This window comes from Pterocles gutturalis, unplaced genomic scaffold (genome assembly GCF_000699245.1).
Source record: "Pterocles gutturalis isolate BGI_N339 unplaced genomic scaffold, ASM69924v1 scaffold34680, whole genome shotgun sequence".
NCBI classification, from domain to species: domain Eukaryota; kingdom Metazoa; phylum Chordata; class Aves; order Pterocliformes; family Pteroclidae; genus Pterocles; species Pterocles gutturalis.
Genome location: NW_010147012.1, coordinates 1 through 22,864, shown reverse-complemented (window position 1 = coordinate 22,864; position 22,864 = coordinate 1). Strand labels below are relative to the sequence as shown.

Here is a 22,864-nt window from a genome sequence, read left to right as displayed (position 1 = left end):
CATGCCTGCCCCTTCTAGGTGAGCATCAACTTTGTGTACTTTCCTTCTGGCTCACTGAATTCTCCAGTTCACTGCTGCACAGCACCATACCTTCAGCAGGCAGATGGAGATGGTCCACCCCAGCATGAGGAGGTGGCAAAGCTAGGAGGGTATATGCTCATAAAGGAATTAAGTGTTGTGTTTTCCCCACCAGCCTTGCCTAACCAAAAAAAAAAAAAGTTATTTTGTGGCTTCAACTGTTTGGTTAATTGCAGAGGACTAACTTGCTAGGAAGGTACTAGAGATGGTAAGTGGAAATGATGAGATGAACTTTTAACTGTACATGTTTTCTTTGATCAGTCAAAGTGTTATTTTCTTTCAATTAAGCCTGTTAATTGTGCCATGTAGGTGAGCCAAGGCATGTAGGCAGAAGCTGTATCTTTTATTAGGCTGACATCACTGCTAAAAGCTCATAGTTAGGGGTTACGATGGGAACTCCTACCTTGTTTTAGTTTAAATGACTGAAGGTGAATATATTAAAGGGGAGCAACCATATACTCATATGGGTGACCTACACTCAGAAATAAGTCTATTTAATTTCTTACTAGCTGAGAGAATCTCTTTGCATGCTAATTTCATAGAAAGTTCATTAAACCAACCTGTTGTATGGCTGATGGATCAGCATACAGCTGAGTTCTGTTGAGGTCTTGTATTTCTTCCTGCTTACAAAGTCTTTCTAACAGTAACTTTTTGCCTTCTGTTACTGTGTGCACTCTCTCTGTTAATAGTTTTTGGAAGTGGAGTATGGTGTTTTCAGAAGCACTTTTCTTAAGTGGAACAGGTGACACCTCTGTGGACAAAGAAAAGTATGTACTTAAGAGTGCACAAGTCAATGAACTGCTGACACTGAAGATTAGCACATGATGGATTTTCCTAATGCTGTCCTTCTGTTACACTCTTTTGGCAGGCATTTCCTGATGTTGTGTAAGGAGTCATTGTATAATGGCGAGTAGGAATGAAGCAGACCTTGTAAAAATCACACACATTTGAAACTTTCAGATTTGCCTAGCTACTGCCTTCTGCAAGACATACTTATCTAACAGGCAATAAATGAAAGTGTATTATAAGCACATAGAGTTAGTCCTGTTAGTACAGACTGTGGTGGTGTACTGTGCAGGCTGAATCTGTAAATGTTGTGGTGTTCAGATCTGTTTGTGTTCACCTGTCTGTAGACAAGCCATCATTTTACCATTAAAAATAGGGGGGAGCCTCCTAAAAACTAAGTTTGTCATCCCTCATTGTTGGACTTCTTGATTATATAGGGCCTGACAATTCTGCCAGGAAGAAATAAAGCTCCTTACCTTTCCTATTTCAGATTGCATGCTGCATATTTCTATCCATCCCTTCATTTTTCTCTCTCAGTGATTCTATACCATATCTTCTCTTTGGAATAGCTGTCTTAACCTGTATTCTCTTGCACACCATGTTAGACATTACATGTTAGCAACTACATATTAGACATACGTGTAAGCATATAATTTCTTCTCTCATTTACTGACACATGGTGTAATATGAGGAAACCACAACCATGACTGTGGTAGTGTCCCTGTTTTCCTCTGAGCAACACAGGTAGTTAAGACCATATCTTCTTTCTAAAATATGTTTATATTTTCCTTGCACTTGATTCTTATAACTCAAAGAAGTATTTCCTGATGTTTCCCTCATTGGTACCAGGGATGAGGCTTGAAATAAGGAAATTGCAGTTTTCCTTAGGCCTACTTTTTTTTGCAGGTTGTTGAGGGTGGGAAAAATGTTGGTTTGGAGCTTGATGTTAAGTACTAGGATTTTCTTTTAACTGTTTCAGTACTGGAAACTAGAATGTGGGATCCAATTCAACAGCAGTGTATAGTTGCTTTAAAAAGTCAGGGGCTCTTACCATCATTCCATGTTTTTCTCTTGATACCCAAGGATCCTGTGTTTGCTGGACCATCTCCCACTGAAACTTAGAAGAGAAAAGCAAGGTGACTAAGTATTTTGCAGAGATTCTCAAAGCACAGTCAGTCACACACCAAAAAGCTTTATACTACAAAAGCAAACACATTGGGACAAGTGACCTGGAGCAATGAGAATCTTCTAGAAAACTTAGGTGCCGGGTTGGCACACAGGATCATGGTGGAGACACATTTATTTAGCATATGCCTCAAGCAGCTTAATAACTAAAGTTTCTTTTCTTAAAGGTTATTGTTTTACAGTCTCCTGCATCAGCATTCACAGTACAGATTACACAGTCCTTTTCTAGAATGCTAAAATGTAAAACAGCCAGGTTGGCCCAAATATTCTTGATGCTGACAAATTCTGTTCTCAGAGGTCAGAAATGAGCAGCAATATCTTCAGTTTCTGTATTTGGAAGAAAATACCTGTCTTAAATATATGATCAAGCACAAGAATGAGGCAGGTGAGAAGTGGTGGTGTCATCCCATGGCCGTGGGGATGTCATTCCAGCCTGAACTAATGGCACTACCGTTTGGTGCCCTTGGACACCACATTAGGGCTGATTCATGAGTGAGGACAGCTGGCTTAAGGATGGTTCCAGCAGTTTCTGCTCAAGCTGTCCATCTGGCCTCTACTGCAGAAATTGGTCAAGTCCTCAACCAACATTTGTGATGTTGCAAATTATGATCTAACATATTGAGAAAAATCAGAATTAGTTCTGGTTTACCTTAACTCACTAAGCTCTGAACTTGAGTGGTTAAGTTGCTTCTACAAGAGCATCTGATCTGCTTGGAGCAGGGGCAGGTGCCCCTGAGACCTGGAGCAGTTGGCCAGACATGAGAACTCTTAGAGCAGACACAAGGTTAGCTGTGCGGTTCCTAGATCAGAGGTCTTTTGATACTAAAATAGAAGCAAACTCTGTCTGGAAAACTGATTCTGCTTTAGCAAAATTAATATCATAATTACAAGTGCTCAAATAAACATCACTCCCCTGGATTTTTCTCCTTGACTGTGTGTGAATTGAATTAATGAAGTTTGCTTTTTTGGAGTCCTTGCACTTGGCTTGAGTGTTACAGATTTCTACATTTCTAAATGGTACGGGCTTGCAGCTCTCTATCCATAAGTCTTCACATGCTTCTTTGATTACTTCTAAAACGTGACACATTTTCTAGCACCATTTCACTGTATCTCACTTAAGCTTCCAAAACCACAAAGATTCTCCAATAACATTTAATGCTTCAGGTGCTTTCACTTTTTTATTATGTTCTCACTTCTAAACTCCTCCAAATACCATTTCCATTTGTTGAGTATTGCCTACTTGACCATGGAGATACAGGTTCTTCAGTTATTTTCCCTCCCTATTCTGGCCACATATTTCACCCCTACAGCATGGGTCAACAGACAACTTTTAAGTTTCATTTTAAGCGCTTTATTTCATCACTGAAGTTTTTAGTACCTGATAGGAGACTTGAACTTTCACATCCCCAGCTTGAGGGACCCAGAGGCTGTCTTCTTAAAATACAGTCAACTTCATCATAAAATCTCATTTTTCTCCTGGGATTACCAAGATGCTCATTTTCCTTCTGCAGTGCACGGTATTCATATTTTAGGTTCTTGTACTTTGTGCGACATTGTTTCCAGTCTCTGTCTATACCACGTTTCATTAATCTTCTGGCAATTTCCTCAAATATTTCTTTATTTCTTGTGGCACCTTCAAGCATTTGTTGTATCTTTTCATCTGACCATATGTTTATCAGAGCTCTGACTTCATTATCACTCCAGTGTTTTCCTGCTCCAGTATCATTAACTGTAATAACTTTAAAGTGATTTTGTGCTTCTTCCAAGGGAATGTGATTGTCTGAAAATATAAATGAAACAACAACTGAGTATTGCTGAATATACATACATTAAAGTGTAATTGTAGCTAATGATTTGGTAACAAGCTGAAAGATTAATTAATGCTTATAATAATCTTTTGTTATGAAAATCTTTTAACTTTACAATGGTAATACCCATACATGATTACATTTCTCTTAAGTATGCAAAATAGGTAGCAAGTGAAATCTCTTTTTTCTCCAAAGCATCTAAATTTCACATTTTGTCAGTGTAATTTTGTTGCCATTGTTGTACTCAAATTAAAGACAAATGTATCCAAGTGCTACATGCAGGAAAGTAATAGACCTTCAGCTTTAAAACAGCAAGATATCAGCATTGATAAGAAAATAGTGTTCCAGTATGTTTTCAAATTAGAATGGCAAGGCAAAATATCATGCAAATGGAAATACCAGTGGGGATTCAATAGAAGAAAAAACTCTTACCTACATATTCAGAAGTAGGCAGATGCTGCTCATCAGGTAAATATAGAATGCAAAGTTGAACTACAGTATTAATGCAAGTTTTCCTCATGACGGGGAACAGAGCTATGAAACTGATTTTTAAGTTCAGTGATAAAGCTAGACTGGAGTCAGGAATAGCAAAGTAGAGCTGTGTTTACAGTAAAGATCTGGTTGCTCCAGCTTTGGTACTGAAATTACAATGCCATTTTGTTTCAGAGTAAATGCACTGAAATTAATACTCACCTGTCCCGACCATCTGTTTTGCTACTGGCGTACAAGATCTGTCTTCTGAGGTAGTGCTTATAGAATCATCATCTATAGAAACACATAGTTTGAAATAAAATAGACTTGGACTTGGACATATATTGCTAATATTACTGTCATCCTCTGCAGGTAACACTTATCTTTGATTAAAAATGTCATAACCCATTAGTCTAACCCATTAGTTACAAGAAGTCTTCTGCCACATTCCTCCCTAAATCAAATTATTTATTGGCATTCCTCCTAAGTCCTGCCTTTCTTTATGCCTCCACATTCCCCAGAAGATAGCTATGGATGCAACATAGATTTAAAATAATTGATTAAACACATAGGCATATGTGGATGGTTTGAATCTCACATATATATAAGTCGATTTGCATAACATGTTTATACACACTGATTATCACAGGTGTGCTTTCCAGTTTTTTCCCTAGGCGACGTGGGAGGGAGGGCAGGCTTGGTGAGGCATTGGTGCCATTTGTAAGGGCACGCGTCTGTGGATTCACTCACGCCTAACAGGGCTTGGACTGCAGCCTTTCCCGTCGTAGGGTCATGCATGCTCCCCTACTGCTGTTGTGAAATGAGCAGGGTCTTGGGACCTAGAAGACCATTGTCCCCCTCTTGAGTTTGGAAGCTGTGCATGTCATTCAGATGCAATGAGGAGGAGTGAGCTGCACAGGCACTTGTGGGCAGACCTGCATGCAGTGTGATTTTGCATAAGATGCATTTCATACCACTGATGGGGCTTTTGTCATATCTCTGTGAGTTTCCCTGGTACAACAGAAAGAAAGTTAAAAGATGCCTTTGCTCCTTATTCCTACTTGTTCTCTTCTATTCAGGACTCCTTTTTAGTAAAAAAGAAAAAAAAAAAGTGTTTAGAGTCCATTTTAGTAAGCTGCCATGGTGGGTTTCAAAGCCATACTAGGTTTTGTGGGGAAGGTTGCATACATTTTCCTTCCTTTACGAGACAGCCGTGTTTATTTACTTTTGGGTACGGAGCTTTTCTGATGGAAATAACATAAGCAGAAGAAAAACTGGAAAACACACAATTCATTGATGCTTTGGAAATCTTTAGCTTCAGCTTAAATTTCACTTTCTGTATGTAGGGATGGTTCTATCCAAAACTATTCCACGTGGGTTAAATGACAAAAAAGGGAAGTCAGAACAACTATTTTTAATTCTACCAGCATCTGAGTTCTCTTTAAAATTCCATCACTAACAGGATAGAAGCATCATTGTATTATTTCTCTTCATGTCTACATGCCAGGTTTTTCTTCCCTCTGCAGAACTGAAGCTATAATAGCTTTGCACTCTTCAACAGCATAAAAACTATTCCCTTCAGAAGTAAAATTCAGGAGGCCTCAGAATTCTTTAAATCATGTATGGATATAAAAACCCAGCTCTGCTGATTCTGGGCTCATTTCCTCACACTTGGACTTCTCTGAGGTTGAAAGCTCACTTTTGTGTGGAATTACTTTTTGGGCTGGGAGAGAAAGATTATTTCTCATCATTTTGGTAGGGGATGTCACAGACCAACTATCTTCAATACAGTTTTCCGTAAAGGGTAAAAGTAAATATTCCTTATATGTTTTGAAAACCTGAGTGGATGGTTTAGGCTCTGTTAGAAAAAAGAGACTGTTGCCAAATAAGCAGTGGTTCATTTGATGTGCTTTCTATAATGGTACATGCTAATATATGCACAGAGTAGTATTTGGAATTCATATTTGCTTTATAACTTGCTTTCTCTTAAGTGATTTGGCAAATACTTGTTTTCATAAGCCATATGCAGGAATAAATTGTATACCTATGGAAAGCTTAGAATCAGAAATTATACTCTTATAAGCATGTGAATGTGATTTACTTGGAGTACTAGAAAAAAAAGGATTTTTCTAAGTAGGCTACTCCATAACTCTTAAGAAAATTCTTGCATCTTCCTTTAACACTTGCAGCTATTGGAAATAACACCTTGGGCCAAAATGGAGCAGTAAGTCTACTACTGGGTTCTTAAACGATTTTTTTTTTTTAACTATTACCAAAAAACCCCATGGCTTTCATTTATGTGCTCATATTCTCAACCACATGGGCTCTCTGATCTCTTTCTGCCCTTGGCAATGGCATTTGTGTACTGCTGACTTGCGTAATTACTAGCATCAATTGGATATTACATGACAGGAACAGGGAATTTGTGTGTATAAGACAGTCAGTTGATTTGCATGACATTTTATTCTATGTCATGGTGTATGAACTCTTGCATTAGTGTGACCTTGCTATGTCTCTGAACTTTCAGGGACACAGCTTTACTTTATCCTCAGTGTAACTGGTGTTTCTGTTTGTCATTGCTGTGATGGCATTGCTCCGATGTTGTCCTCAGTGTCACACTCCTTACAGTTGTCTTTCATAATCAAGATCAGCCTGTGCAAACTGTTGTAAAAGCTGTGTTGGATAGGGTGTCTCAGCACCCAAACTCTACATAATGTAATTGCTGAGAAGGAAGCCCTTTCCTGGATCACAGAAATACTGGTGCATACAACAGAAATATTCTTACGGTATAAACTTTCAGTGTAAAAGGACACAGAATTGCTGGTCACAGAATCATTATAATAGAATTTTTTATTCTTTGCATTAAATTCTGGGTACAAACAATAGTACTGTAAAGCGTATTTTGATTCAGGATGTCAGATCAATAGATTTCAATGTCATCATTATTTCCTCTGATGCCTTTTTTCATTACCTTCCATGGTTTTTATGCTCATTAATTCCAGAAGATTAATATCCCTATTGTGTTCTAATGTTAAATTTCGATGTTTTTAATAAAACAAATCTTCTCCTGACTACTTGTCATTGATTGTATGACTTTTACATATTGCTGAGGCTGTGATTTCAGTTTTACTTGTAAAATAATTCAGAATATTTATGGCAATTGTTTGATAGTGAATAGTCTGAAATTAAATGCAGTCATGAAATAGTTTGAAAAGACAGACAAGGCATAAAATGTTTCTGAGACAGGTATTTAGTTCTCCAGTTTATCTTCTTTAGCAACTGTGTATGAAAAGGAACAGTATTTGTGTCACAATCAAATGCAGACTTATCACATCTAGCGTAATAAGGAGTATGTTGTTTGAGAAAATAAGATCCTGTTGTTACTTGGGAGAAGGAGAAATAAGTGTTTATATATTTTTGTACTATGAAATCAAACAAAACACAGATTTTATCATAAACTAGAAGCAGGATGAGTATAATATGCAGGAATAACCTACGAACCTTAGAAATCTGCAGTTCCCAGTAAAGCAGAATGTGCTGTTATAACCATCAAGACACAGTCTTGACCTACCTATGTCAATCGCCTCCTTCTTTATTTGTGTAGCTTCCAGAGCTGCCGGGGTGGAGTTGGTAAAGTCCCCCTCATCTTCAAGGATTTCTGTAAAAAAAAAATAATTTACAGAGTTCTTATTAACAGGTCTTGAGTTTCATGTTTTGAGAATCACCAACTTCAGAAAGCCATTACTGATAACTGTTAAAGATTTAATCTCTTATTACATTAAAGCTGCCATTTCTCTGCAGTAGTGGGCTTAAGAGTAGAGCGTATACACTTACATATTAAAATAAATCCAGAACACCACATAACAGCTGCATAGTATAAGTTTCTTGATTAAATGTGCAAAACTCTTTAAAAGTTTAAAAGTTATTTAAACCTGGATCAGATTTTGTAGAATGGTTTGCTGATCATAGTTGTAAGATATGTAGTAACTGGTGAACCTCTATGCAGCAGAACAGGCAAGATGGTGACTTTCGCAAGGGGTGCTTCAGTCTGTACAGAAATTATTGAAAGACTCCCAAGCGCCTGATACCATGAGTCACTGAATTAGCCTCAAAGGGGGCAAGGGTCCTGACATTGCATCAGGGTGCTGTGCCTAGATAACTGATCTGCAAGGCTGCCTGCCTGCACAATAACAACAAAGTACTAAACGCCTGTCCTCAGAGCATCCTCCCTGCTGTGGCTTGCATGGGGGTTTACAACACACAGCTGGGCCCCTGGCTCGGCATGGTGACAGAGGCTTCCCTGGGCTCTGCTCTGCAGGGAGGAGATCTCCACTCCTCTGCCATTGGCCCTCTGGTGTTTAGGGGAGAACCCCACCCCTCTGCCCTGGGACAGACGGATGGACAGGCGGATGATGCAAGCGGTCTTTCCGATCTCATTTCCAGGTGAGGACACTGCTGTACAGAGATTAAATGCTGAAGGCCACACTGCAGATCGATGACAGCAGTTTCTGGCTCCCAGCCTGTTCTCAGTCCATTCAAGAATATTGCCCCTAAACATTGAGCAATAAAGCATAATCCAGAGCCATTTTATTAAAAATTACCCCCTCAAATCAATATGGCCTTGTTTGCATCAGATGATCTTTACAATGTGACCAGCATCATGGGCCTTTTTTTTTTTTTTTCTTGGTGAGCCAAGAATGTGGGTAGGAAGCCTGGCTTTTTTTTCTAAGCCACCTTTCAGAGTTTTTGGAGGGAGGGCATGAGGAGAGCAAGACTAAGCCAAACAGAACAAACCATCAACAGTTTCTGGCATGGAGAAAACACAGTGGCTCCATCCGCATTGTTTAGTGAAGCTATAGACAGTTGCCAGCAAATACGCTTAATCTCTACTTTGTGTCTGAAGCATTGCTCACAAAGCAATGCCATAGCAGTCTTTCCTTTCACCCACTCAGACTGATACAAGCTCTGTTCTCTTTTGGCACTCTGTCACTATCACTATTTATCCTGTTTTCTGGCTCATGAGGGATGATTTGTAACTCCTAATCCTTACTCTCATGTGTGTCTTGTATAGTATAAAAGGGGAAAGGGAAATGTCAAAGCTAGGGGAAATCTTCAGTGTATGGCCTATGTTTACTCTCCAACAGCTTGCAAAGTTGCTGCAGTCTCTGTCATGCAGGTCTATGAGGCTGGATACAGACAGCTCTGATGCAGTTAGGAGTTTGTGTCAGCAGCCTGAGTATGCCTTGGGCTAAGACAGTGAATAATCAAGAACTTTTGGTTTTCCACTTTTCTGAAACACTCTAGTCCATGCTAGCCTGAGGCATACGTATTAAAACATTATCTTTTGACTTTACGTCCCTACCTTTTAAAATTCCAAGCACACAGCGGTAAACGTTCAAAAGAAGCTAACATCAGTGCCCAAGTATGTACTGACTTAAGACTCTGACTTTAAACAGCCAATTTTGAAAGAGCCCTTGCTTAGGAATGTATCTTGGCAGCGTCATGACTTACTCCAGATTTGTTGTGAGAGGGACATATAGTGAAGTATGCAGGGCACTACAAATTCCTAATAATGACAAGGAAAATAATTTGTTTGAAGCAAAATACTTGCTGTAGATATTTTTTAAGAACCATCAGGCTACTGGCATTCTTTAGAATCTTGTTTTCATCTCCCCTGTTGTTTCCCGTGGCACTTCAGATTTAATCAAACACCTATATGCAGTCTGTGGTCATGCTGTAAAGTCTGACATGTACATGTACATGGAGTTTGAATCGACTGACTGCTGCCTGTGCAAACTGAAGCAATTTGCTCTTCTGAACAGATTTCTGGAATTAGCTGTCCTTAAAAGTGATCCCATGAAATAGAAAACATCAGTCAAAATTACTAAATAAGATTTTATTGCCAGATTTATATAATATGTATATCTTTTATCACAAAAGAGAAAAATTTACAGTGGCCCTAGCCTTCCCTAGGCTGCTTTTGCAAAAAACGGAATGGGTTTCTGATTGCTGTGATGTTCTTGCACCCTCTGCTGGCCAATCTGCTGAGAAAGCGACCCCAGGGCCATGCTGCCGGAGACATTTCAGTACACTGTTAACAGTCTGCAGAAGACCGCCCAAGGATTTATTTACCTGTATGTTCCTTTTCAGGTGGGCATTTGCTACCATTTGCTACTCTTTGAGTAGCAAATTCGTTTGGGCAGAGGAGAAAAACACTGCCAGGCAGCATCAAATAACTAGGTATTTTCCTGAAACTGGTGCATTTGTCTTTCGACTAGATACTAAGAAGTCACATCCTGAAGGCTATCAATTGTCAGAGATCTACTGATGTCAAAGAACCAATGTGATAATGATATCCCTGCCCAGTTGTCTGTTTCACTATTTATCAGCAAGTAAATTTATTAATACAGAGGTCCATACAATCTCTTTACTTACCAGTTCCTCACTTTAAATTTATTTGTACTGTCTAGGAAAGGCATGTACCATAAAGGGTCTCCATGATATTGTAATGTAAAAAGCATACCTCTTTTCTCTGCTTTATGCAATACCTACTTACGTTAACATTAATAACATTGAAGTCTAAGTGGATTTTACGACCTGTGATAAAATGATCTGAGTCTGTACTGTTCATTTGGGAATGAAGGAAAGAATTCTGGAAACTGAAACTGCATCTCTTTATGATGGAGAGCTGTGTTTCTGCCACTTTTTCCCCACAGAAATTTGAACCATAGTCTCCAGAACAACTAGGCTGAGCCAGAGACACTTCTGAAACACTTGATATTTTAATCTTTCCCCAGAAAATCAGATTGCAATTACAATTACCCAGAAAAAACCAAAATATGCAGTTAAAATGCATATATTTGAGAAGGGAAATGGTAACTAAGGTAAGCTATAGACGTCTAACACCTACACTTACCCTAAAAGAATCCTAAAGTGTCAAAAATGAGTACTCAGATCTCTACTGAAGTATTCAGTTAACTTTATCTTAAATAAGTGGTTTGGAAGACTGGAATCCAAACAGTTACAATACTACCTAGCTGCCGGCAGTTGAAAACTATGTCAGGTGTTAGTTTAGTTTTCCTAAGTATTATTACAGTCTCTTACTACTGTACTTCTATACATAGTCATTTTACTTGTTCATGGGGGGAAGTGGAATTTGATGCATCTTACAGGTAGACCCAAATGGATCCCAAAAAGTACTGTTTATGATTTCTTATATATTTTGTCTCTCAAAAAGAGGTTCCTACAGGCAATGCACTTTTTATAAGAACCTATTTTTCCCTAATGAATGCCTCGAGTGCCCAGGGTGATCTGGTAAAAGGCAAGTTGTGTATTTCTTTGTTAGTAAATTTCAATTAATAAATGTAATTGCTCTTGAACAGCAAAACAAAAATACTACTGTCCAGTATACTTCAAATTAACTTTCATGATCAACCAAGTCTTTACTTACTTGTCATCACTGTTTCCTTCATTATATGCAGAGCTGCCAAGTTCTCTGGAACAGTATCTACAGTTAGAAGATTTTTAACTTGACATTAACATCTGTCAAGTTCATGGTAGACCATTTTAAATTCTGTAAGACTACTCCTTAATGCCTAAAAGTTGGACTATATTCTGCCTCATGCTACTGAAAGAGAACACGAGGTCCTTTGTTGTGGAGAGTCAAGTCTGTCAGCCTTTGATACTTTCATGTATGTCTCTAGCTGAATGATAAATTCCCACTTCCCCTGAAAGTTATGTTTTCAGGTTTAAACCATCTTTCTTTGTAAAGAGTGTATGACCTTCATATCCAATGCTAGTAGTGATACTCTTATATGAAGTTTTCATGCCCTGACATGAGCATTTACAAAATTATATTAAATACTCATTATATTGTGAAAAAGAAAATGTCGTATTAGTTTATGCACAGGAGACTGAACAATTCTAATCCTTGGGAAGACATAGTTTAAGTAAAAGTAAATGCAGTAATACATATTGCATTCAACTTGCTTAGACCAGTAGTTTCTTCTCCTCTACATCTTGGGTCATGAATCTTTGAAAAGATTACTTACTAGACTGTTTTTATCAACATTAGCAGGGCACTGTAAATAAGCACGTGTGCCCGCATGAAAGTATGGGTATCACTATGATGATATCTCCTGCTAAAAAGTTTCTTAGGCCTCTGCATTTTCTAACCGTCATTACAATGTGGGCTTATTTTAGAAATTAATCTTAACTTACTACATTTAGGGATATATAAAAAATAGAAAACTTTTCAGTTTACCTGAGTCAGAAACTTTCTTTATATCTGCAACCCGCAGGTCTTCTGACATATTACTAACAGAGTCCTCTTCACCCGGGTCTCCAGGCATTTCTGCGTAAATAATGCTATGTTAATTGGGGCACCGCATTTGCATACTACATAAGAACAGCTGTGTCAAATCAAAAATCTGTCCAACCTAGGATGCTCCTTATGCCAGCAGGTAGTAGGAGATGCATAAGCAAAGAGCCTAGAAATGGTAACTGAAGAGTGAATCTTCCCCCAAAATACTCTCGTAGTTTTCAGCCAGAAACTGTCTTTGTGTTTTATTTTTCTTCACTTCTTCCATTACTTTACTAAGTTCTAGTCTTGTATTTGGCCACCATAATATTCTTACTGTGTAATAAAGAGTTTTATGTTTGATTCTGTTCTTAAACAACAGGCCTGTTTCTGGTTGTTCATATCAATAAAAAAATGTTGTAACTCCTGAGTAGTGCAGGTTCATCAGCCTACTCTAATGATGCATTAATCCATCCATTACCAAGTTATTTGTCAATAACCACACAAAAATTAAGACAAGCTCTGCCAGCATTCTTAACTGCTATTCCTTCTGCTGTTTTCACAATAGTTGTCCCACTAGTTTGTCACTCTTGCTCCACAGGCCAGTAAAACTGGGCTACTGGGGACCATAAGAGAAAGACTGTTTAAATGTGAATTTTTTAACCAGTGTCTATAACTACAGATTTATTTTGCTCAATCTCTTCATTTTTTCAGCAACACATTCTGAACATCTCTCTCATCCATTTTTTTATCTAAGCTGGAAACTCTCTTCTGCCATGATTTTGACTGGAATCATGTTTCTGTATCATTTTATTTTATCCTACATGTTCATATTTTTCCTCCTTTTGTTTCTCAGTTCTATTAAAACAAAAGTTTGGGGCAATCACTCAATCTGAAAGATTATTGTATAACGTAAGACAAAACTACTAGACAAAATAGTAAATTTCCATTCAGTGGTTTTTGCCCCCAGCAAATTGGTTAATCTAGCAGGTTGCTTTTTTGGGGGGTTCTTTTAAGGTCTCTTTAGTGCTGGAAAACTAAACATTTTAAATGATACGTGTGTAGCTCAAGTACTTACCTATGGAGTCCTTTTCTGATTTTGCTTCTGTCCATTCTGGAGGCCTCTCACTTTCATCATTATCTGATTTACTTGCTTTCTCCATGGTGCTGTGCCCCAGAATAGCATCCAGTTCATTAAAAAATTTCATACTTTTACTTGTACTCCCTGAGTCTTGGGCACTTTTTACACTCTTGTATTCATGTTTCAGATTTTTATATTTTGTCCTGCACTGCTTCCAGTCCCTGTCAATTCCGAACTTCTGAAGTCTAGCAGCAACCTGTTCAAATATTCTTTTATTTCTCACTGTCCCCTCCAGTTGTTGCTGGATATTTTTGTCTGACCATATGCGTATCAAAGCTCTGACTTCATTAACAGTCCAATGTTTTCCTCCTTCATTTGCTACTGTTGGAATAAAAGCCGGTGTTTTGGAAGCCTCTATTGCTGGCGTTGGATTACCTGCATCGCGTGGGGTAGGGGAGAGACACAGATACCGGTTACCTGCATTGGGTGGTTGGGGTGGGGAAAGGACAGAGAGAATGAGAATGAAGTATGCTATTTCCTAATGACTTGTCTCTCCAAAGAAAGATGGAGCAGAGGTGACATTAAAATCAAGCTATTGGTTATTTGTCATCATTTTTGTTAATTGACTTTTTTTTTGCCTTCTCTTGAGAACGGATATTAAGATAGCACATGCACATTTAATTAATCTAAGAGGAACGTTGCTTTCTTCTGTGCCCTAATACACTGAACTTTTACTTGTAACACCTTTGAGGATAACCAGTGAGCTGTTTTTGTTCAGACATTAGAGAGGTGAAGAGTGCTGTTTGGAAGATACAAAGTGCTGCATTAGCACAATAATAAACTGGGCCCTGAGTCACTGAGGCTAGCACAGAGACTTAACTTTCTGCATTAATGCCATACTTTTGGTTTTAAACACATGTAGAGCTTCAAACGGGGTAAGGATCTGAAGAATCTGATCCTTAAGTGTTAACAAAGCCCACCTTTTGTGGGACACTGAAGAATGGAGAATTTTGCCTTAAGTCACGCAAGAATATTCGTGTGATACCCGGTTCTCATGGTACAGAACCACCCTCGTTCTCAGTGCAGGTAAAATATAAACACTAATATTTGAATAATCAAAAATATTTGGGCTTTTTTTAGTAAAAAAGTCAGTTATCTTACTCTGCAGAACTGATTTTTTTTCTCCAGTCTTCAACTTTATTTTTTAATATTAGGAGGTAAAGGATGCCATGCAATTACTTAAAACACTGAAATATGATCTCTTGCAGTTTTTTTAATGTTTCCCTGTTTCTAATTCTGAATTTCCTTTAAGACTTCATTTTGATTATCAAATTCGTGCGGAAAGTGGTTTCTCATCCATTTTCTAAACCTTTTGCAAAAATAACTTATTTAATTCCCCCCCCCCCCACAATTCCAGTCCTTTATCAAAGAGAGCAAATATGAAAGTACACAGTAACTGATACACTTTTTTGCAATCATACTGCAGTGATAAATGCCTTTGCAAGTGTCTTATACTTTAGAGTCATTGAGCTTTGTGTGATGGCAAAAATCGACCTTTGCTTGCACATACAGCTTCAGTTGTGCATACTTGTGTGTAATAACCTGTCTGGAGGCAAACTTGTCCTAGATAGAGGCATTCTTTGCTAGTCTCCGTAATTCATTCTAGTTGTGAAAAAGCTGTACTAACATATACCAATTTTTTCACTGTTAGTCCTGTGTTAATCGGACCTCTGCAGCAACCAGCTCACTGACACATTGTTGAGGAGGGTAATTTTCAGGTGACATCAGTTATGCTTTCTTCATTTCTTCCTGAGGGAGTGAAAGAAAATGCTTTTTTACAGGTGAATGCAACCGTAGGGATTGCCACGGTTGACAGCTGCCAACATCACATAGGCTTGATGTAGTCCCTGCTCAGGAATATTTCAACTATCTGTATTTCCAGAGTGGTTAGTTCTTCACTACTAGAGAGTGCCATGGAGGCCAGAGGGGAAGAAAAGAGGAAGCAGAATGCAGAAGGTGTTCCCTGCACTTCCCAGTAGAAGCCATAGAGTATGGGGTAATCTGGGAGGGAGCTTTCTTTAGTTCTTGTATAGACCACTGTTTCTCACTAGTAAGTTCATCTGCAACTGAGCTCACTTTCAGTTGTGGATACTAGTTCAAATGAGCTCTAGTGACTTGGTGCATTGCTCAGTCATTCTGCTGTATGCAGAGTGGAAAACGGTGACTTTGCACCTCATTCCCTTTAAAAACCATTGTGATTCAAAATATTTTGCCCACAAGCATCACTTTGAAACAAAGTTGTTATGGTCACTGTGAAAATTTTCCTTATGTCTCAAATGTATTTTAGCTCTAATTTGTTTAAAAAAATCGTTAAGACAGGATATACGTTGTTTTTTGATATGAAAGATGTGCTTATGCCATATATGATTTTTTCTAAGCTTTCTCAAAATGAGGAATCTGCTGAAATGAAACCAAAATATTAAGCAATATAGATACCAAGGGCTCAACATTTTTCTCTCAGTGGTGTCTGAAATACTGCCTGAAATCTAAAAGACTAAGAGAGGTGCTGGGGAAGACATTTTAATATCAGTACGTACTTGAGAGCCCATGCATTTGGATTTACTTTGCTGGCTTTGTAGAAAGCAGCTTTCTCAGAATTGAAGATTTTTCAGCAGGCCAAGTGAACCTGCATAGCAGTGTGTTGCAAGAGCACTGAGTGACACAGACATATACCTGTAAAATTTGATTCAGATTCTTACTGCAAGAAAAGTTTTGTTTTTATATATATATATGTGCATAAAATTCCATGTGCGATTCTTGTCTCTCCCTTAATTTCTTGTTATGCCAGGCAAGAGGGGTGTAGTGTGTAATGTAAAAGCCGTAGGTTTAGCTGGGGCCTTATTTTCTCCCTGAATTCAGCACCTTGGAGATTCTGTAATGAAAGATGTTGTAACCGGACTGGGATGTATGCTAGGGCATAGAGGCTATGTAAAAAATGGAAGGAGGACATAGGAAATTCAGGACAGTGATGCTTTTCATCCAGACAAGGAATCAGCTCATCGGCTGCCTAATTCTGCCTAATATGTTCAGGTTTCTCTCTTCCCTTTAGCAGCCCCTTGAAGGGGCTTATACCTAGGATTTTCTCCCTCTTTCCGGCTTGCCAGATGTGTGCCTTTGCTCTGTAATGACTTTCCTGAGCAAAACTACTATAGTAGGATGGTTTCCAGATGAGTTGTTGTATGGTTGTTTGGCCTAAAGCATCTCCACCCGTTGCTTGGAAATTAGATACAGCTGCTTTGAAGACCACTGCAAGTCTGGATTGCTCACTGGGAGTGGTCTGACCCCTGCCTATCTCCCCTGGCTCAGTCAATCACTCACGCTACTTTAAGCAGAAATTACATGAGTTGGGAGAAAATCCACATGTTGACATGGCTATCGCACACTACCATTTGGCATACTTTCCACTAGCATTTAACAAAATTCATGTGGTTAATGTGGTTAATATGATTAAGCTATAGCATGGGATGTGTTTTGACTGTGAACAGTGGCCATGCAGGCATTACATCATATACAGTGGTGAGTATCTAGTGATGCATGAGACTGCTGAGTGCTAAAACTGGGAAGGAGATGGTGCAAAAGTGTGTCTATTTTAAAGCTGGATTGATCAGAAACAGAATGATGGCGTAGTCAAGCTATCAGAAAGTGCTCTGACAGCCATGCTGCTTTTTAGTTTTTGATCTTTCTGCACCATCATACTATACCTAGTTGAACTGGTCTGACATGTGACATAAAAAGTAGTGGATCTCCTGAAGCATCCTCATCATCTTCTAAAGAAACTGATATTTCACCTGGGAAGAAAAAGTTTTCAGATGAAAAATAGGTATGGACTAAATTAGCTTAAATTAGTTTAAGTTAAAATGTCCATACACAATGAAAAGATTATTGATGTTGTAATCTCCACACTTAATTTGTATTTGAATGAAATTTAAAATTCATTTGGCCTGTCCCCATAAGGGGACACAAGCTATAGGAGGCAAATTAAATAATTTTATATTTTGCATATGAAGCCTGTTTGAAATGTATTTTAAAATTCTTGTAGAAAATGACTTGAGTCTAGTGACTTGTATGCTTTTCTGGCTTAGTATTTGAGGTGGACAGCATATTAAAAGTAGAGTATGAAAGGAGATAATGAAAATAAGAGACATACAAATAACAGTGGACTTTGCACATGGGTTCCAATAACCACAAATCCATTTATATAACAAAAAAAGAAATTCCAAGAGGCGTATTTAGAGAAGAATATGAAGAAAACAAGTGTGTACTGAAAACAGTCCTGGATATCTATGGAATTCATTAACAGCACAGGGAAAGTGGGAAAATACCATGACTGGAGAACAGATGTATTTGTAGCCCACAGGATTCAGTCCAGCTTTTTATAGTATAGCATTCCTACATTTGTTTAAAAAGCAATATTATAGCAATTGCTGTGTAAATTTGGAAAGCAGCATACGCAAGTCAGGTTCTGAATCGTCTTAATTTTCACAGAGGTCAGGCTTTTAAGTTGTTCTATAGTAATATGCTGTATTCAACGTACCATGTTAACAGAAGGTTTGAAATGTTGATTCACTGTAGGGGGAGTGAGCTACTGTCAGCTCCAGCCAGGCAGGTCACAAGAGATCAAACTGCCTGTTCAAAGGTAGTTGGTCACAGGGAACAGTAACAAGGTGTGCTTAGGATGCAACCTGCTCTCCCTGACTAGGTGAAACTGAAAACTGCATTTGAAAACATTGTCCTAAAGCCTCCTGACTTTCAGCAAGGCTCAAAATGACTCATAGATGCAGTGGCCTGATCTCTGACTGCTCCCAGCTGTCCACCTGGCTTCTCTGGCAGGAGCTGCTACCCCTGCGTCCGGGAAGGGTGCTCACGCCTCCAGCTCTAGCACCAGGACTGGCGTTTTATCTGCCTAAGAGCTGCAAAGCAAACTACAGAAAGGGGAAATAAAGACTCTGTTGGAAGGCTGCTGAGATGGGTACTAGGATGAGCAAGTTTAATTACATTGTAATATTAAAAATAAACAATTTATTGCTTTAAGTAAATAAGAACAGTTAACACAAAAAGGTGTTAGAATATTTCATGAGGGAAAAAAGGCATCTGATGAGCAAAGAAGTTACTCAGAAAGAGTACTGCACACTTATTAAAAAAAAATATTTATCAATTACATGTTTAAAGTCCAGACATGGAAAACTATGTATGAGTGGCATTTTCAAGTCAGCATTTCTGAAGGATCATTTTGCATTTCTGGTAGCTGTCTGAGTTTTATACATATGATAATATTCTCATTACTAATGCATTTCTGCTCAGACTTGATAATTTTTCTCCATTTACTGTGGTAAAGTGAAGGGCAAGGAAAGTGGCCAGTGCGTTAATATTTAAACATAAAGAGAGAAATAAAAAAGAGCATAAGTAACTTAACATTAATTACTAGGTGAGCTTTACTTTTGTAAATCACGTACTAGACTTATTAATACTTGATTTAACTTGAAACAATCAAAACTGGTTAACAAAATAGGAAGGTCATTCATTTGAACTCTAATGCATTATACCATTTTTCACAGTGCATCATCCCTCTACATGGATTTTCTTGGTCACTGATTACTTGGATAATACACAAACTAAATTTTAAGAGAAGTGAACATGTTGAGTTGTAGATTTTTGTAATGATTATTTAACCTATGGCTCTGTGTTTACCTCTGAAAACATGTATTTTGGGAGGACAACATGAACATCGCTGGTTTGCATTGCTGTATGAGCTTGTGCAAGTGTCATCTTTCTATGAACAAGATGGGAATTGGTATATGTGTTGCTACTAAGTTTGTCCTTAGACACCACTCCCAGATTTGATTGTGATTTTCAGTATTAATTTATTAAATTATACTTTCAAAAGAAAACTGATTTTATAAGAGATGGAAAAAAAAAAAAAACCCTCAGGGAAACAACTACAGAAATACTGTTCAGTCCCATAGAAGTAGTCTGTTTCTTCCCTCCACCCTTCCCTCCTCCTGCTCAGCAGTCTCCCAGTAGTTGAGACAATCAGGCAAGTCAAACACAAAGATGTGCTTTGTAACTTTATATTAAGGTTGGGTATGAATTTTTAGATTGAGGCTAACCAGAATGGTAAAAATAATTTATTTAGAAGCACGCCCTATCCCTTGTCACACTTTTTAAACAAAACAAATTAGTATAGCTACTAAGTTCTTCAAATAAGGTAAGACATGCATAGTGGATGTTATTTTTTTGGCACAGGTTTTAGTTTGATAATAGCCTTTTGTTCTTGCTACCCAAGCCAGAAGCCTAGACATCCTTGGTTTCTCCAGCTCTGTCAAAATAAGGTTTCTCAGCCTCTTTTTAAAAAGAGGAGGGACCATTTTTCCCTCCTGTCCTGTAAGGCTCAGTGGTTGAAAGCCCAGGCAGGGCCCTGCAGGGACACAGCTGTAGGTCTGTTGAATTATGGTCTGTTGGCCTTACAGAGGATGATAGCCACCTTAAAGCAGTCCCCTTCCTCCAGCAGGATGATACCCATGTTAAAGCAGCTCCCTTCCTCCCACAGGCCATGGGGGAGACGCCAGGTTCACTGCTGGGCAGGGGCAGTGGGCTGCCTTCGCCTGGGCAAAGAATCACATTTCTTTCTGTGGGAGCGACACCATCAGATCTGCCCCCACAAAAGAACTTGTGAGCATCAGGTGCAGAGCCACAGATGCCATTTTTGCCCTACAAAGTGCCCTTCAAAGTACTGAGCTGGGCAGCCTCCCCAGAGCAGACACTGCAACTCTGATCGCAGTTGGAAAAGGACTGAGCCTCTAGTATGGCGTTATGTGCTTGACTTGTATTCTTCAATGAAGAAAGTTGGATGTTCGCACAGCTGCTCTCTCTGCCCCTTGTTATGGATGTATGCATTCTGCATAGCTGCAGGACACATTTCTATCTTAGTGTGTTTTCTTTGTGGCTGAATCTTTGCATTTAATTTCTTACTAATAGTGTTGCATTATTACAGTTAGTTGAATTTAATTTGTGTTTATCCATAAAACTTGTTTTTTTTCTTTAAGTGAATAACAGAAATGCTTGTCTATTTAAGAGATATATTTAATTAATTAATTATACCACCTTTAAAACCAGACTGTTCTAATGCTGTGTCTCACCGCAGATGAGAATTAGGATTAACAGTTGCTGCAAACTACTTCAAAACACAGAGGGTAATCTACGGGCAGATCCTTAGATGAAGGACACTTCGTTTCATATAGTCCTCAGAACTCTAACAGCTTGTATTAGCCTCAGTTCTGCAAGTTTAAAAACAAAAATGTATTGCAATACACAGTGCAGAGAGCACATTTTAAAATATTATGAAATAACTATTTTAATGTAAAGTGACTTTGACAGACTAGAGGCTTTCTGCTAGTGGTGACAAACTAAGGTCGAGCTTTTCGTTAAGGTAAACAATGACAAGAAAAATGGCAATTTCTTCTCCTCGGACCTGTAAAATAGCATTGTAGAGGGAGATGTGGAAGGGTACAAGGGCAAGCTAGATGTACAGCTCCTTTCTGTGCCTTTGGCATCTCCCCTGATACTAATGTTTCTTGTTTTCTTAAAAAAAGATTCACAATCTTAATTAATGCAGACTGACACAAACTGCTGGAACAAACAGCTAAGCTTTGCATTTCTCTTTTTAACCATCTTATTTTAGTACTTATAACTATTACTGGGGTTTATGCTTCAGTGACATTTAGGATGTGACAAGGAGATTTGAGTGATGTCAAATAGCAGATTGACCCTAATGAAATGTTAAGCACAGCTTAAATGGGTATGTAGAGACAGCTGAATAAAACAAGAGATACAAATAATTTGGTAAAAACCCCTTCAGAATCAAAGCAGTTGTTTTCATTTGGTTTGCCTCAAAATAGTCTGATAAACATGATGATTCTTACTTTCCTCACTACATTATAATTTTTAATGAGAAGTTATTAAACATGCCTCTGTTTCTCAAATATTTAAGCTGAATTACTTACAAAATAATTTAATTTACATTTAGTCACCATACCTAAATTTTAAGTTACAGAGAAATAAGACTAAAAATAATAAATTTCACTTGTATCACAAATAACAATTTTTCAAAAATCATGACAGTTTCAGCCTTTACTTTTATCTAAGTTTACATCTGAATTGGAGCTCTACAAAACCTACTTCCAAAGTACAGCAAACGAATGTACAAGGCAAAGAAAACAGCTTTTCTTAATTCAACGTTTCAACCCAGTGCAGGAGCCTTGACACCACCGATTACTCACTGAGGCTGCAATACAAACAGTTGGCATAATTTTGCTAGAATTATGCTGTATTTACAGACTTCGACACTGGTGGGTGCTAACATTTTATTCCCCTGTGCGAGGAGTGCACCAAGTCAGTTCTACCAGTGCTGCGGTTGGGGCTGCGCAACCTCCGCTTCGGCTCGAGCAAACTCAGGCTTCGGTTCTGTTCCCTTTGGGTTTTAAGCAAAGAGAGAAAAATAGAAGCAAAACCAGTTCTTTACCTTGAACGCTCTCTGTCGCGGGGCTTGTGTGCAGCTGCGTCTCAGTCGCAGAACACCTGCCGTTTTCTTCTGCTGCTAATTGTGTGACAGGTTCATATCGCAATATGGCATCCAGATCATGGAAAAACTTCATGGTTTTAGTGACGTCTCCAGAGTTGCGGGCATATTTAACTGTTCTGTATTCATACTTCAGGTTTTTATACTTTGCACGGCACTGTTTCCAGTCCCTGCAAACTCCTAACTCCTGCAACCTTTTAGCAATGTAGATAAATATTCCTTTATTCCTCAGGGTGCCATGGAGTTGCTTTCTGATATTTTTTTCTGACCAGACGCTTAACAAGGCTTTAACCTCCTCCTCAGTCCAATGCTTCCCGGCTCCACTCTCCATGTTGAAAGTGACCTGGAAATGATTCACTATTCCTAGCCAAGATTTTGTTTCCTAGGAAACCAGACGGCTGGTTGTCAGTAAGCTCCGCCGAGATGAAAGGATCTAGTTTTACTGGCTCAAGCTGCCTGAGGGGAGTAACTTGAGAAACTGCCAAATAAGCAGGCTCGGTGTTAGAAGCCGGCGAATAAAG

At 38.5% G+C, this 22,864-nt stretch overlaps 1 protein-coding gene across 1 annotated transcript; it reads right to left on the bottom strand.

Moving 5' to 3' along the window:
- Positions 1 to 410: 410 nt before the first annotated feature.
- LOC104460690 lies at positions 411 to 22,674 on the bottom strand. The gene is made up of 6 exons (XM_010085925.1): positions 22,287 to 22,674; positions 7,900 to 7,986; positions 4,551 to 4,622; positions 3,428 to 3,829; positions 1,916 to 1,981; positions 411 to 829 (listed from the first exon to the last, which is right to left on the bottom strand). Exons 1-6 carry the CDS (start codon positions 22,672 to 22,674, stop codon positions 615 to 617), a joined length of 1,230 nt encoding a protein of 409 aa, XP_010084227.1. The 3' UTR covers positions 411 to 614.
- Positions 22,675 to 22,864: the final 190 nt, after the last annotated feature.

What these genes read in the sequence shown, in the direction of transcription:
- LOC104460690 (XM_010085925.1), bottom strand. Translation starts at nt 22,674, where the DNA reads ATGGAGAGTGGAGCCGGGAAGCATTGGACTGAGGAGGAGGTTAAAGCC. An exon ending in GAAGGAGGCGATTGACATAG is followed by an intron (nt 4,623 to 7,899) that starts GTAGGTCAAGAC and finishes GTGTTTCTATAG; the next exon opens with ATGATGATTCTATAAGCACT. An exon ending in AAGTTCAAGTCTCCTATCAG is followed by an intron (nt 1,982 to 3,427) that starts GTACTAAAAACT and finishes TTCTCTTCTAAG; the next exon opens with TTTCAGTGGGAGATGGTCCA.